The sequence below is a fragment of the Acipenser ruthenus genome, chromosome 22, assembly GCF_902713425.1.
Source record: "Acipenser ruthenus chromosome 22, fAciRut3.2 maternal haplotype, whole genome shotgun sequence".
Taxonomy (NCBI): domain Eukaryota; kingdom Metazoa; phylum Chordata; class Actinopteri; order Acipenseriformes; family Acipenseridae; genus Acipenser; species Acipenser ruthenus.
This window is the reverse complement of record NC_081210.1, coordinates 27264763-27278822: the sequence shown is the minus strand read 5'-3', so window position 1 is coordinate 27278822 and position 14060 is coordinate 27264763. Positions and strand designations below refer to the sequence as shown.

The window sequence follows — 14060 nt, the reverse complement described above, 5'->3', positions numbered from 1 at the left end:
CCAGACACCTACTCTGCCTGCCAGACACTTCAGCTGTGCTGCGTCATGGAAACGACACGGCGGATTACCTCACCACAATGAGATTTTTTTTTTTTTTGTGTGCATTACTTAATTGAGCATAGGCCGTGGCACTGCAGTTTTTGTTAGTATCCTGCAGAACACTGTCACTGTCAAGTGACAGGAGATGAGTTTTCTCTATAGCGTGATGCCCAAATTCTGTAGGCTTTCTTTCTTTTTTTTTTTGTAAACCCAGGGGGTTGTATTTGATCAATCTAAACAGTATCTTAATGCCTCTTCTACTTTGAAAGCTTTTCATTTGTACAGTGCAGTGGCCCGTTTTTAATGTTTGTAAATTTCAGGGGGGGGGGGGGGGGGGGGATGTTACATGGCTATATAAAAATATTTTTGAATTTTTAAGGCTCGATTGAAATAGTCAAATAAAAGGGTCTTGTTTGTTTCAGCGAGGCTCATTTTAAGAAGTAATTAAACAATTAATATCAATTATGTGTGTGTGGGTGTGTGAAATCTCGGTGTACATTTTTGCAAGCGTGGGCTCACCAAACCACCAATTTGTTCTATTCAGACATTAATAACGTTGGTGCTTGGTTGCTTTACATGCAGAAGTTGGTAACGATGTATTTTTAACATCAGTCATATCCCACATTTTAGGGAAAGTTCACTACATGCCTGACTTGCTCCTCTTTTCCCAACTTTTTAAATCTGTTTCTGTTGTAGGTTTGTCCAAGACTTTTCCCATTGACGAAGCCCTCTTCAACAGCTGGCTGGCGCAGTCAGTGCAGATCACCACGGAGGACATGCTGAGCCAGTGGTCCCTCCACGACCGACACGAGGAGAAGACAGGCAGCCTGCTCTCTGACCAACTCCTGCAGGGCGAGGAGAGCCTACTCAGCCTTATGATGGACCACTCCATGAGTTCCACTTGGAAGACACCCCAGGTAGGCAGGAGAGCCAAGGGGAAGCCCAGGGGGAAGAGTCGCAAGACCTCCTCCTCCTCCTCCAGGGACCCTGAGGAGGCAGGGACCCAGGAAAAGAGGGCCTCAAAAAGAGCTTCAAACCACACTGAGAGACCCAAATCCTCCAAGACAGTCCACCATCACCATTACCACCACCGGAGGAACAGTGTGTCCAAGCAGGATCCCAGCAGGAAAGGCTCTCCCCAGCCTCCCGTTTCCAAAATGGATTCCTGTCACATTTCGGAGGAGAGGAGCCACTGGGTAGACCGCAAGGAGCCAGCCCAGGAGCCCAAGTACCCAGTCAAAGTGCCTGAGGCGGTCAGCGCCCCCAAGACTGTGGTGAGGTTCAGGTTACCGAAACAGGGTAAGTCAAAGTCAAAAGCCTGCAGCCAGGACCAGGGCGACGGCACTGAGCACATAGAGAAGGACAGCTTTGACAACGAGACTGACGGCTATTACTCAGACGCGGAAATGAGTGACTCTGACACGCAATCCAGCAACGGGAGAATGCGTCTCGGGCAGCTGCATTCAGGAACCGAGGACCTCGTCAGAAGAAGCGTTTTGGCATCTTAAAAAAAAAAAAACAGCGTGGAAGCAAAGTTTGAACCCAGTACAAACTGCCATTTCTTTTGTTTTAGCCAGTTGTCATAGTTTAGTATGGATTTCTTTCCAAACATAAATCGACACAATTCAAGGTTATAAATGCTGTTGCCTTCCTTTTTCACAATGGAAACGGATAAACATTTCAAATGTTTGCTACATCGGTTAAAAAGATGTTAAGCAGTAAAGCCTGTGTGTTACGAGGGATAACACACATGCATGTACTTTATATGTAAGTCATTGTAATGTTGAAGTATCAGCTAGACTAGCCTTGTGTGTTAGCCTCTTATGGCTACCGTTGCCAGTATTACCTGCTTGTGTGGGGATTAATAAACTAGGGGCATTACCAGCTGTCATACTTCCTTGATACTGAATGTGATTGGCCCTTGTTCTTCAACAAATGTCTTAAGTAAATAGCAAGTAAGGTAACTGATTTAAAAGTGATTTTTAAAAAAAAGCACAAGTGGTTTCAGGGGAGTCTTACATCCCCACCAACGGCATAGGAAAGACTTTTTAATTCTTCCATTCAACGTTTTAAATATTGCTTCACGCTTAGACCAATCAACACACAGTATAGAGGGCTCTATTCATAACAGTCTTGTGACAGTATGTTCTTTTTTTTGGGGGGGGGTTGAAATCACTTTATAATTTCTTGGCATTTGGATCTAGTTAACAGAAGAGATGCACAGCAGTACAAAAAAGAAACAGAGAAAATCAGATGCGTTTCAATGAGACATCTTTGCCACTGTCCTGACGTAGTGCAAAACAACATGGACTTTCTCATTGAAATATTTCTTTTTGGTGCTACTGTGTTTACCTCCTGATTGAATGTTTAAGACATGCATGTTTAGGCTCTACGCTGCTTTTTAAATTGATTCCTTTGAACAACCTTGAAAATACATGGTAGTTAATGAGGTGTTAAAATACTTGTGATGGTACTTTAAACACTTCAAGAATCATGTGTAAGATACTTAACACCTAGTTACTTCTTTTATTTTTAAATGCCAAATGCACTACTGACGATGTATGAAGAAAAAAAAAAAACAGTGAATCAATAAAGTAACTAGGTATTGGCACTGCCTGATTTTGCAGACTAATGAGAAAAAAAAAAAAAAAAAAAACCCTGATATTCCTGAAACTGTTAACGACAGTCTGTAAATAATACAAAGCCTGGCCACCATATTACGACCTGCATGCCCAAATAAGTTTGGCATCGCCCTCGCTTGTCCCTTGATAATAATGCTGTGCTTGTGCCATGCTGACGATGGCTAGAAGATAATGCCCCCATCCACCGTGCCAGAGTCCAGCATCTATGATCACAACGATCCCCGGATCTCAATGTTTGGGATGAATCTCATCAGAGGGCGCCCCACTCAATATTATGTACAGAGCCTAATAGAGTGGCCAGGCAGTGTACATGCATACTAAATGGTATTGAACCTTTGTGAATAGGGCCTCTTGTCACTCGTTTAACCAGTCACAGTAATACCAGTAAGAATCCAAACACAAAACCCTGTCAATTGTATTGCCTGGTCTTTTAATGAGGAGCATTTTCTATCAGAGTGGTCCACAGTATTTACTCAGGGGTAAAAAAAAAAAAGAAGAGAATATTTATTCTGTGGCTTTTCTGTGAATACACTGTTCGAGTCCTGACTACTGCTGAGGTTGTCGCTCAGTAACATAAACTTTTATTTTAATTTTCATAAATGCCAAAGAACAGTCTGAAAATGTGGCACTAATGGGAACTCAATGTCTTATATTCACAGTGATAGGAATACAATTGGGACTAGTAGATTATAAGAAATGATGACATTTTCAGTTAGTTGGGTGCCTTGTGTTCCACACAGCGTCGCAAAAACAGCACTGTCTGAAAACGAATCCTACACAGTAATAATCTTTAACTTGTACAAAATGTTTTTGCCCCCCAGTCGTGGTCAAAATAGCCAAATTCTGCTAAATATTAGAGCCAGCCACTTCTATCCAAGGTGAAAGATTATCTATCCTCTGTGCTCTGTGCAGTTCAGCTGGCCAACGGATTTTGACAAACAGGTCTTTTGTTTTCATTAAAAATGCCCCCTTTGCTGTTGTCTGTGACAGATTTTGAATGACGGCACAAACTAAGTGCTTTGTAACTTTCAAACTGGGTTTTTAAAAACAGTTCTCAAAGGTCAAGTATTTGGCTATTCCCCCATAATGGGCCTAAGCAGTTTAAACACAAACATGGTTTAAATATGGCTGAATTGTTTTACAGTGATTACGATTTGTTATAATCTACAAAACTGCTGACAGCAAGGCAATAAATGGAGTTCTCCGCTTTGGAAACTATTACCATTGACAAACTTGGAATTAGTGTTGCTGGTGCAGATCTGACCTCTCAGCTGTTAGTGCAGAGACATCTGTCGGCAATTCTAAGTGTATTAATGTGACGATGGGAATGGATGGTCATTCACAGTACTGTTCAGTAACACCAGGGACTATTTGCTGGCGGCCGTTACAAACACAAAACAAACATTTCAAAGGATTTCCCCCGCTGTGTTAGCTGGTTTAATCCTCTAGGGTTTGAACCCAGGTTATAGTCGACAACTGATTCCTGGTTTTGTATGCACCTACCAGAATGTATAATACAGTACTAGCAACCAGTTTTCTGTAACAGGTGTTGTAGGCTTTAGCGACCAGTAAATATAATGGAATGCTCAAATATAATTAAACATACTGCATCTGTACCGGAGCTTGCTTCAGTGTGCTTCAGTTGAAAAACTAAAATGGTTAAAAAAAAAAAAAAAAAAAAAAAAAAAAATTCAACAAACCTCTGCTTTTAGCTTCTGTGTTCTGCATACCGAGTCCATAGTCTTTTTAGTACAGGAGGATCAAAGGGGCAAACTTAAAGGACAAATAATGACAAGCACATGTTCTGTAACACGACTATTCCTGTAGTCTATCCCAGATGAAAGAACAGGTTTTCAACAGTGGAACATCATATTTATTTCAAAAATACAACAAACAATGTAGAGTAATCAGATGATCAATCTGATAACCCAATTTTGCTGCTCTGATTTGTTGACCACCCAAAAAGGGGTGGGCGTGCTGGTGTTCAAGATATTAAAATATCTCAGACTTTCAGGCAAGTTTGCAAACTCTCTTTAGATTATAGAGTGCTCCTAACAGGTTTAGAGATTTCTCTTCAAACACCTGAGATCTGTAGGATGCCGTCACTAAAGGCACTGAAGATTTTTGGCTGTAAGCTGCCTCGTTTGCTTGTGCACAGGGGCATGTGAAATTAAAAACGTGCAAGCAAAACCTTTTTTTGTTCATTTATCTGGGACCGGCTAATAATGTGAAGGATCTGAGTAAACCCATTCCTGTCGGACAGCGTCAGTTCTCTTGTCTTGGACCCTTGTCTTCGTACGTCCACATTTCTCATCCGTCTCCTAGATTTTGATTGAGACTACACATATTGCTTGCAGGTTAAAAAAAAAAAAAAGAAAGAAATTAGAGAAAACAAAAGCACAAAACAAGTCACTCCAAAGACATCAGGCTTCTACTGGATCTTTAAATCTTCCATTTGCAGTTACCACGAGCCAGCTTGAGGTGTTCACCGCTTCACTGGGTTATACAACAAAGATCAGCGGTGTTACACAATCACACACACACACAATCACATACTCACACAATCACACACATACTCACACAATCACACACACACATACACAATCACATACTCACACAATCACACACACACAATCACATACTCACACAATCACACATACACAATCACACACACACACACAATCACATACTCACAATCACACACACACACAATCACATACTCACACAATCACACACATACTCACACAATCACACACACATACACAATCACACAATCTCACAATCACACACACAGTCACACACATACTCACACATACACTCAGTCACAGTCACACACACACAATCACACACATATACACAGTCACACACATACTCAGTCACGCACACGTAGTCACACACACATACTCGTAGTCACACACATACACAATCACACATTCACACACACACTCACAAACACACACACACATACTCACGTAGTCACACACATACACACTCAGTCGCACACACACAGTCACACACACACACTCACACAGTCACACACACACATACTCAAGTGCTTATTTGTCCTTTTAAGCTTGCTGACCTTTTTGCTGCCGCGTACACACTCTGAAACATTACTGCTCTCCGTCAGTTACTGATACAGTAATAAGAATGTTGCAGAAGTTTTTTCCTTCTGTGTTCTTTGTTTCAAAGAATGTTGTGCCATTTGTTAATAGCAAAGAGAAATATTGAAGATATATTAAAAGAAGAGCTATTTTAAATTATTTTTGTTGGCTTTTTTTGTGGGGGGGCGCGATATTTATTTTCTTGTATTAGGATCTTTGTAGAAAACGAAACAAAAAAAAAAATGTATTTTCCATTAGTGCAGAAACCTATTTTTTTTTCCTTTTTGTACATTTTTCATGTTAAGCAATCTTTTAAAGCAATATGATGTACAAGAAGGTGTTTTATGTGACTAGCTGCATGCTGTTTCTGTCGCCTTGTACTGGCTGCATCCACCATCGTTCCTCACCTGACATGGAGGACATGGGCTGTTGCATAATAATCCTAGGTGTGGTTGACCATTGCAGTCAATAAAGCAGTGCTTTCTGTGTATCCATGTGTCACTCTTGATTTGTGTGGCCTTGTTCTTTACCCCAATACTGAACTGTGTGTCGGATTAAACCTGCTGCGTTCCTTTCACAATCACTGACTGCTAATCCTTTTCATAGACGGAGCCTCTATCAATTACCCTTACAATGACTTCAAAGAAGTATAATCTATCTATCTATCTATCTGTCTGTCTGTCTGTCTGTCTGTCTGTCTGTCTGTCTGTCTGTCTGTCTGTCTGTCTGTCTATCTATCTATCTATACACACAGACACACAGCTATGGCCAAATGTTTTGCATCACCTACAATTTTAGGATTTAGACATAAAAAAATAAATAAAAAAAAACATACTTTTGATCTTTTATTTAACATCATGTAATCAAAGAGACTACAAAATGATACCTCAAAAGTCTACTGGAAGCCATACTAGTAGTACAGTATTTTATGTTATATTTCAAAATCTCACATTTTTTCGATTTTTGTCTGTTTTATATAAAGTAGATGGAAAACTACAAAGCGGTATGTAATTCAATATGTTAACGTAACATGATGCAGCAAGTTTCATTCAATTTATGAAGCAAAATTAGTTCATTCTATAGGGTGATGCAAAACTTTTGGCCATAGCTATGTGTGTATGTGTATATAATGTGCAGTTATTCAATGTTGAAATTGGTAAAAACATGTCTGCATCAGCTTTTTTTTGTTATTCAGTACTTTGAAGTCGCCATACGATGACTGCACCATCATTTCAATTTGATTCCAGCCCATGTTAAATTTGAATGTATATCAAATCTGATTTAGTGTCTGCTTCTTACATTCTTCCAAATGTGAGCCTTTCTACTGTATGTCTATGTGTTCAGATCCCTGTTTCTTTTAAAACACTAGGATGCAGTTGGTATATATGCTGTATATACATTGTGGTAATTATAAAGACGCATGAGCCAGGGCAAGCGTGTAATAATGGCATCTATGCTGAGCGTCTGCTGGACACAGGACGTCAGGTGGGGTCCTAATACCTGCTGCACAGGAAGTGGATACATAGGGCCATATTCCTGTGTCATTGATGGTTTAAAGACTGAAATAAATAACTTGTGAGGTGTATCTATTTAATGATAAGTTAGGGGTTGTGTTAAACTGATAGAAACAATCTTCTGTATAAAAAATGTCTTAAGCAGATCATTATCATAACTATGTGTTTCCCCCCACCTAGAAACATCTTACAGTTTCAAAGAGCCTTTTTATTTGCTTTGTGAAGGACAGTAGAATTTGGTTTGCTTCTCTGCACTAAAACATATCAAGAAGTAAATTGTCTGCAAAAGATAATGCAACCCTATATTTAATTTGACATTATTATCAGCCACTTCTTTCCTGCTAATAGTATTTGGCAGTATTCTGTAGACCAATATTACTGTTTGTTAATAGTTGTGTGGCTGTCTAGTTCTGTAACTAGAAATGTAAAGTGTGATATTTTGAATAGCCTTTTTATTAAACCAACATAAGCTTTAAAACTCACATGCCTTTTAAACTGATAGAGAACATTATATCTGTGAACATGTTTACAGATGCTTTCAAAATGACATTCACTGGTAACATCCAAATCTATTGCAGTGTGTTAATTCAGACAGTTCGTTAATTTGTCTGCAGCACAGTGTAATAAAGCTTTAATACCACAGGGGGGCTCCAAAATCATCCTGTGCACTTTGTAGGAGTGTCTCTGTTTGTCTGACAAAGCAGCAGCATAACGCTAAAACAAGCTCTGGTCATGAAAGCATGTTAGTCATTCTGACATGTACGTGGGTAGTGGTGGTGGAGATGCACTGTTATGTTCCTATTTGTCCTTACGTGCAAGTGCATTATACCAGCAATGGTTCTGAACTGAGCGATGTTGAAGCAGTGCTGACCTCTGGTGGCAGGCACAGGTGATTACAGGGAGAAACACCAACAGGTAAAAAGCACATAGCATTTTCTCAGCCTGTGCTGTAGACGTCTGGAGTTAGTCCACCTCTGGCATTCTGGAACTTTCAGACTTGCTGTGCCAGCTGGCTCATGCAGGAGCAGTGTTGGCTCATTCCACTGTCTTTACCACCGCTGTTTTAAGTGGGTTTAGGGGAATAACGTCCCCCTAGGCTTGGCGTGGAAAAAATTCAGCAGTTCATAAGGTGGTAGTATTTTTCATAGGGAGTCCTTGTATAACTGTACAGTGCTTTAGACCGAGTCTCGCTCACCAGAATGTTTCCATTTGGAGATACACACACACACAGGGACTCAGAGAAGATGCTATTTGAAGTGGGAAACACAGATTTAAAGCAATGCAATATTATTTACAGAGAATTTCACTTACAGTAGAATACAAGCTAGCTAAACCTAGTGCCCCAGTAAAAAATACTTCCAAATGAGTGATATATATGTCTGTAACCAGACGAATAAGAAATAACTGTGCAAAGGTTCTATCAGATCCCCCTCGTTATTTCACGATTTGATAACTAATTTGATGAATTCACCATTAGGCCATGTCGACAGTGAATTGTACATCATTCTTACCTGTTATGCACTTGCACTACTGTGTAGTTTTGAAAGAAACACATGTTATAGTAAACATGTTTGGTACTACTTTAGGGTAAAGAAAGTTTTCAGTTTTGATGCCTTATTTTCAGGATAGCTGTTACCCTTGCACGTCCGGGGTCTTTTCACCTCAGCAGTCGAAGCGTGATGCTGACTGGAGTGCATGTCAGTCAATAGGGGAAGCAGCTGATTGGTTAATGACAGCAAAGAAGCCTCTGAAGGGGTGGGGACGATTTCACTCTCCATGTGAACTGACTGAGCGAGTGCAACACTTAACTAACTGATGTATTTAACCAAGTGTAGTACAGTACCAGATATCATAAGAGAGCACAACTGTATAAACAGCACTGTCCAATTATCATTAATGGAATGGGAATTGTTTATTTTTACAACTCCAACAAGTCCCATCTCTAGAAAATCACAGCCTTTATCAAGAAGTGTTTCAAGTTGAGCGTATATAATCCCCATAGAAGCTCTGTCAGTCCGTCTCGGAGACCACGTCAAATTCCAACAGCTTTATCAGTAGATACATGCATTAGCTGTGTGCTGTGATATAAGTAGGGCTTGAAGTTTTCAGGTTTTATTTTTAATCACATTTAAACTTATTTTGAGCCGACTATTTTCCAATTAAACTCAGAAAAAGCTGTGTCACTTTTTTTTTACCTTCCTATTTTGACTGAGCCTGATTCTGTTTCGTTTCATTTTTATTTCAAACAAATGTGACAAATTACATTAATTGCTCATCGCTAATCCTAATTGCATTTCATTCTTGCAGTCTCCTAGTTTATCGTTGTGCTTTTGTTATTTTCACTCGTTTAACAGTTGTCCTGACAGATTTTCTTTTTAGCATAAAATACCCAGTACGGAGTGTACACTGATAGCAAGTCCAGCATTTCAAATCTCCTTGATTTGTAGCAAAGAAAAAAAAATCTTAAACCCAGTTTTTAATGAATAGTTTTCTCTTTATTAGGATGCAGAGACCGCTTAACAACTACTAATTAACATTTAAAGGGAGATAGAGAGAGATTTGGAAAATAAAAACTGCAAAGTTATAGCCCTAGATATAAGTGATGTAAAGACAACATAAGGTACTGCTAAATATAAATTCTGTCATCAGATACCTGTCTGTTTAATTTATCTGCCTACACTTCCCATCTGTCTGGGCCCCAGCAGGACAGAGCTCTCCGAAATGTGTCTACCTTATGTCACGGTGGAAAGGGAACAAAGAAGAACACGACAATGGGAATATTGGAAAACTGGCACCAAAACTTAATTGAAAGAATGACTGTACATGTCTTTGATCATTAAAGCAATCAGGTAAGGAGGCCTGAAGTTCATAAAATGCTTCATTGTATAAATAAAGTCACTGCTTCAAAGAGTAGGACACCAGTAGAAGATTGGTAAACAGAAGTTTTGAAGAGAAGCGTGTTACGTAATAAAATGGGTGGAATAGTTTACTAGGCGAATTTTAAGATCTAAAACCAATCTAAGAAATGTTAGAAGAAAACAATTTGATTCCGCCCTGTAGAGTTAGTTTATTCAACGGGGCAAAAAAAAGGTGTATTGACAATGTATGAGAGCTGATGGGTCAAACAACCTTGCTGTATTTTCTAAACCTCACATAATGGTCAGGGCACTTTCATGCCTAAATCCCAGTTACCGTTGATGAAAATAGTTATACTTGCTCTGGGATGTAAAAATGCTAGATTGTAGTTTTGTTAGATACTCTGTTGTGAGTTTGTGTATGCAATCTCATTTCACATTACTGCATTAATGTGGTTTTTAAAGCAAGTCTACTGCCTTCATTCACCACTTTCCACAGTTTGCTAAATATTTGTTATTTTGAGCCTGTTTTTGCAGTGGACCTAAGAACACTGGAACAACACAGCCCAATGAAGCTGGCTGTAGCAGGTAAAGAAATCTGCTGCAGGGAGGGACACCAGAAGCACACAGACAGAAAGACTCAACAGAAGACTCAACAGATTATTCATTAGTATATGGTGAGTGTTGTATGTACAGATTTAGAGCTATGCATGCCCATTTGAAACAGTAACAGTTGTGCATACTCAAGTCACATTTATATGTTTATTTGACCAGATAGACAATCAAGCTTTAATGGTGAGGGGAAGGGCTTTAAATTTCAGGGCAATGGCATTAAAATCTGCCTGTAACACTCAAACATAAACTGCGTCAAGTTCTTGTTTATTATCCAGTTCAGGTGTTCAATGTACGCATAAAGCAATGTAATACATAGTAAAACAAAATTGTTTAAGAATGAAACATAAATCACATGCAACAGATATTAAAAACACCTTCAAGTTTATTTAAATTGTTTCAGTATATACTGTAGCCACATAAAAACAGAAAGGTGTATACAAAAAAAAAATACGACACATGATTAGTAGCTACTGCTTACAGTTTATTATAAATAACAATAAATAATAAAACTAAAAATGTAAAAAATTAAATTAATTCACAAATAAAAATAAATCTCATTTATTTATTTTTTTTTGGGGGGGGGGGGGGAGAGCTATGATTTCCTATTAAAAAACCCCAACCAAAACGATTATCTATGCATACACAGTTTGTTTTGTTTTGTTTTTTGTTTTGGTTTTGTTAACATTTGTTGCTTAACTGCATATTTTCTCATTCAATATTTTGAAGAATGTTTCGTATTTTGCAAAAATGTTGCTGGTTTTGGATGGTTTTGTGCATCTCATCGACGATGTCCTCTGAGAAATGAAAAACAATCACTTTATACAAATGACAGTTCTATTAGAAATTACACAAAAAAAAAAACACAGTTGCATTACAAATTACCAAAACTGACAGTCCTATTTCCAAATACATCGTCAAAGGCCAACGTAACCCAGGAGACAAATGAATACAACAATAAATAAGACACACATTAAATATGAAAATTGTAGGACTATGAAATGATTCAATGTACAGTAATAGCACAAGCAAATATAATAGTACTTTCAAAGTTCTACAATCAGCATCTACGATTATCAGAAGTATCTTAGCTGCAAAGGTATGACAAATATCGAAATGTATGACTTACAGTGTTTTGAAATGTCTTCAATGTTGTAAAGTAATGGTAGGGTCTGTTTATGTAGTGCAGGGGTTTGCAACCTTTTTTTGAAACGGTACCCCTTCTGTCTGGAGGTTTCAGCTCAAGTACCCCTTTACAATTTTCACTCTACTGAATAGCACAACAGTTGCAATAAAATGGACAATAATCTGATGAACACCTTTCTTTTCCTCCCCATTTATTTAATACATAATTTATGTCACAACAGTTTGGGTGACAAACTGCTGGTTTAGGACAGAATAACAAAGAGTAGACTTAATTCTTAAAACTTTTCATTATTTCTGAATTCTGAGTCGTCCTGCATACTCCCTATGACCCTTAGAAGTACCCCTGGTTGAAAACCCCTGATGTAGTTACATTGAAAACAGAGCTATTTCACATGGAAGGCAATACTTTTTAACAAAGCGCAAAGATAATTAGCAGGCAGCTCCAAAAGCAGACTTGTATTGTCTGACACAAACATGACATACAATGAGTGACGAGACATGCACTCCTATATGTCACCTACCGTTCCCTCTGACTGGAGCTGTAGGGCTTGGATGCTGTGATGGAGTTTTGAAGTCAGTGCTGGTAAAGTAGGGTCCACAGCTGTATCCACCATTTTGAAAATGCCAACTAGGTTTTCCAAGACGTCGTCTTTGCAAGCGCACTTTAAATGAAAATATGAAAATGATAGTACAGTACACGTTTCTACTAAATTCAAAGAACAACGAGAAAATGAGCTCGTTGGCATGAGATGTGAGATGCTTCTGGTTGTTTTAGTATGTCTAGGTGGCTATCGTCTTGAAAACGAAAGACATTTTTTGTTATGGTGAAATGGATTGGAGAAGGGGTGTTAAAATATAACATGTAAACCAGGACCCCTGGTCAGCTCTGTAGTGGCCCTGAGCCCTCACTTTTCAGGTATTTATTATAGGAGGCTGTATGGTCCAGTGGTTAAAGAAAAGGACTTGTAACCAGGAGGTCCCCGGTTCAAATCCCATATCAGGCACTGACTCATTGTGTGACCCTGAGCAAGTCACTTAACCTCCTTGTGCTCCGTCTTTCAGGTGAGACGTAATTGTAAGTGACTCTGCAGCTGATGCATAGTTCACACACCCTAGTCTCTGTAAGTCGCTTTGGATAAAGGCGTCTGCTAAATAAACAAATAATAATAATAATAATTATTAGACTGAAAGGATTTAGTGCTAGTTTAATAAAAAGTAAATCATTTTGAGTGAGACTCTCCCGAAGATGTCAAACACACGGTATATTGGCACATTAACCAGCATCTACCCAATGCAATCTATCTGCAGTGTGGAGAAAGAGCTTCAGAGTTATCGAAGAGTAAGGAAGGAGTATTGGGCCCTATCTTGTCATGATTTCACCTCCTTCAAAACATCAGATTTCTCGTATGTTTCAAAAGCACAGCAGTTTCAGCGAGTCTTACTTTTATTATGAGGGTGCAAAACCTTTTAGAAATCATTGTACTCCTATTGGTTAATCAAGGCAATTTCTAAAAATAAAACTATAGCTTACCAAGGGTAATAAAGAACAACTTTTAAGACCACTTGTATAAAAGGACTTATTAAGCTATATGTTACTCCACGCTGTAATTAACTCCTATTTTTTTGGATGGAGAAATACACCGGTTAATATGACAAAGCTAGACCCAAACACCTACAAAATACAATGACTAGCAAGCACTCTTAAGCTGTTTGTTTCACATTTGGTAAGATTGATATCTTAAAGACTGTGAATTAAAGATTAAAATATGGTCCATTGCCTGTAACCACCACTTTAATATAAGAAGGTTTGACTGAAAAAAAACAAATGTCCTTACCTGGTCTATGTTGAGGTTTGCTGGCACATTCAAACCCTTGTTTTTCAAACCCTAGAGAAAAAAAAGCGTAATAACAGTATGTTAATAAAATGTTTATCGAATACACTCAATTAAAGCAGTCCCAATTTACTGATGATAAATATCAATACATAATCATATCAAAAAAGATTTACCAAGGACGCCATGTCTCTTTGCCTGAGACTATGAAGATCAGTTAAAATCTCATCAATCAAATTGTTAGCATTGGTATATGACAAAAAGTATAAAAAGTAGGCAAGGAGAATGAAATATTTGTGATGCATTTTGCCTTTTG

At 38.5% G+C, this 14060-nt stretch overlaps 1 protein-coding gene across 4 annotated transcripts in view; it reads left to right on the top strand.

Moving 5' to 3' along the window:
- The window catches only part of LOC117431478 (protein Jade-1-like), a 44153-nt gene extending 37878 nt beyond the window's left edge, over positions 1 to 6275 (top strand). For all 4 annotated transcript variants that reach the window (XM_058996333.1, XM_058996334.1, XM_058996335.1 and 1 more), the window contains exon 12: positions 736 to 6275. In XM_058996333.1, the coding sequence (XP_058852316.1) occupies positions 736 to 1547 (812 nt within the window). In that variant the 3' untranslated portion in view covers positions 1548 to 6275. The remainder of the gene's footprint in view (positions 1 to 735) is intronic.
- The last annotated feature ends 7785 nt before the right edge of the window (positions 6276 to 14060 follow it).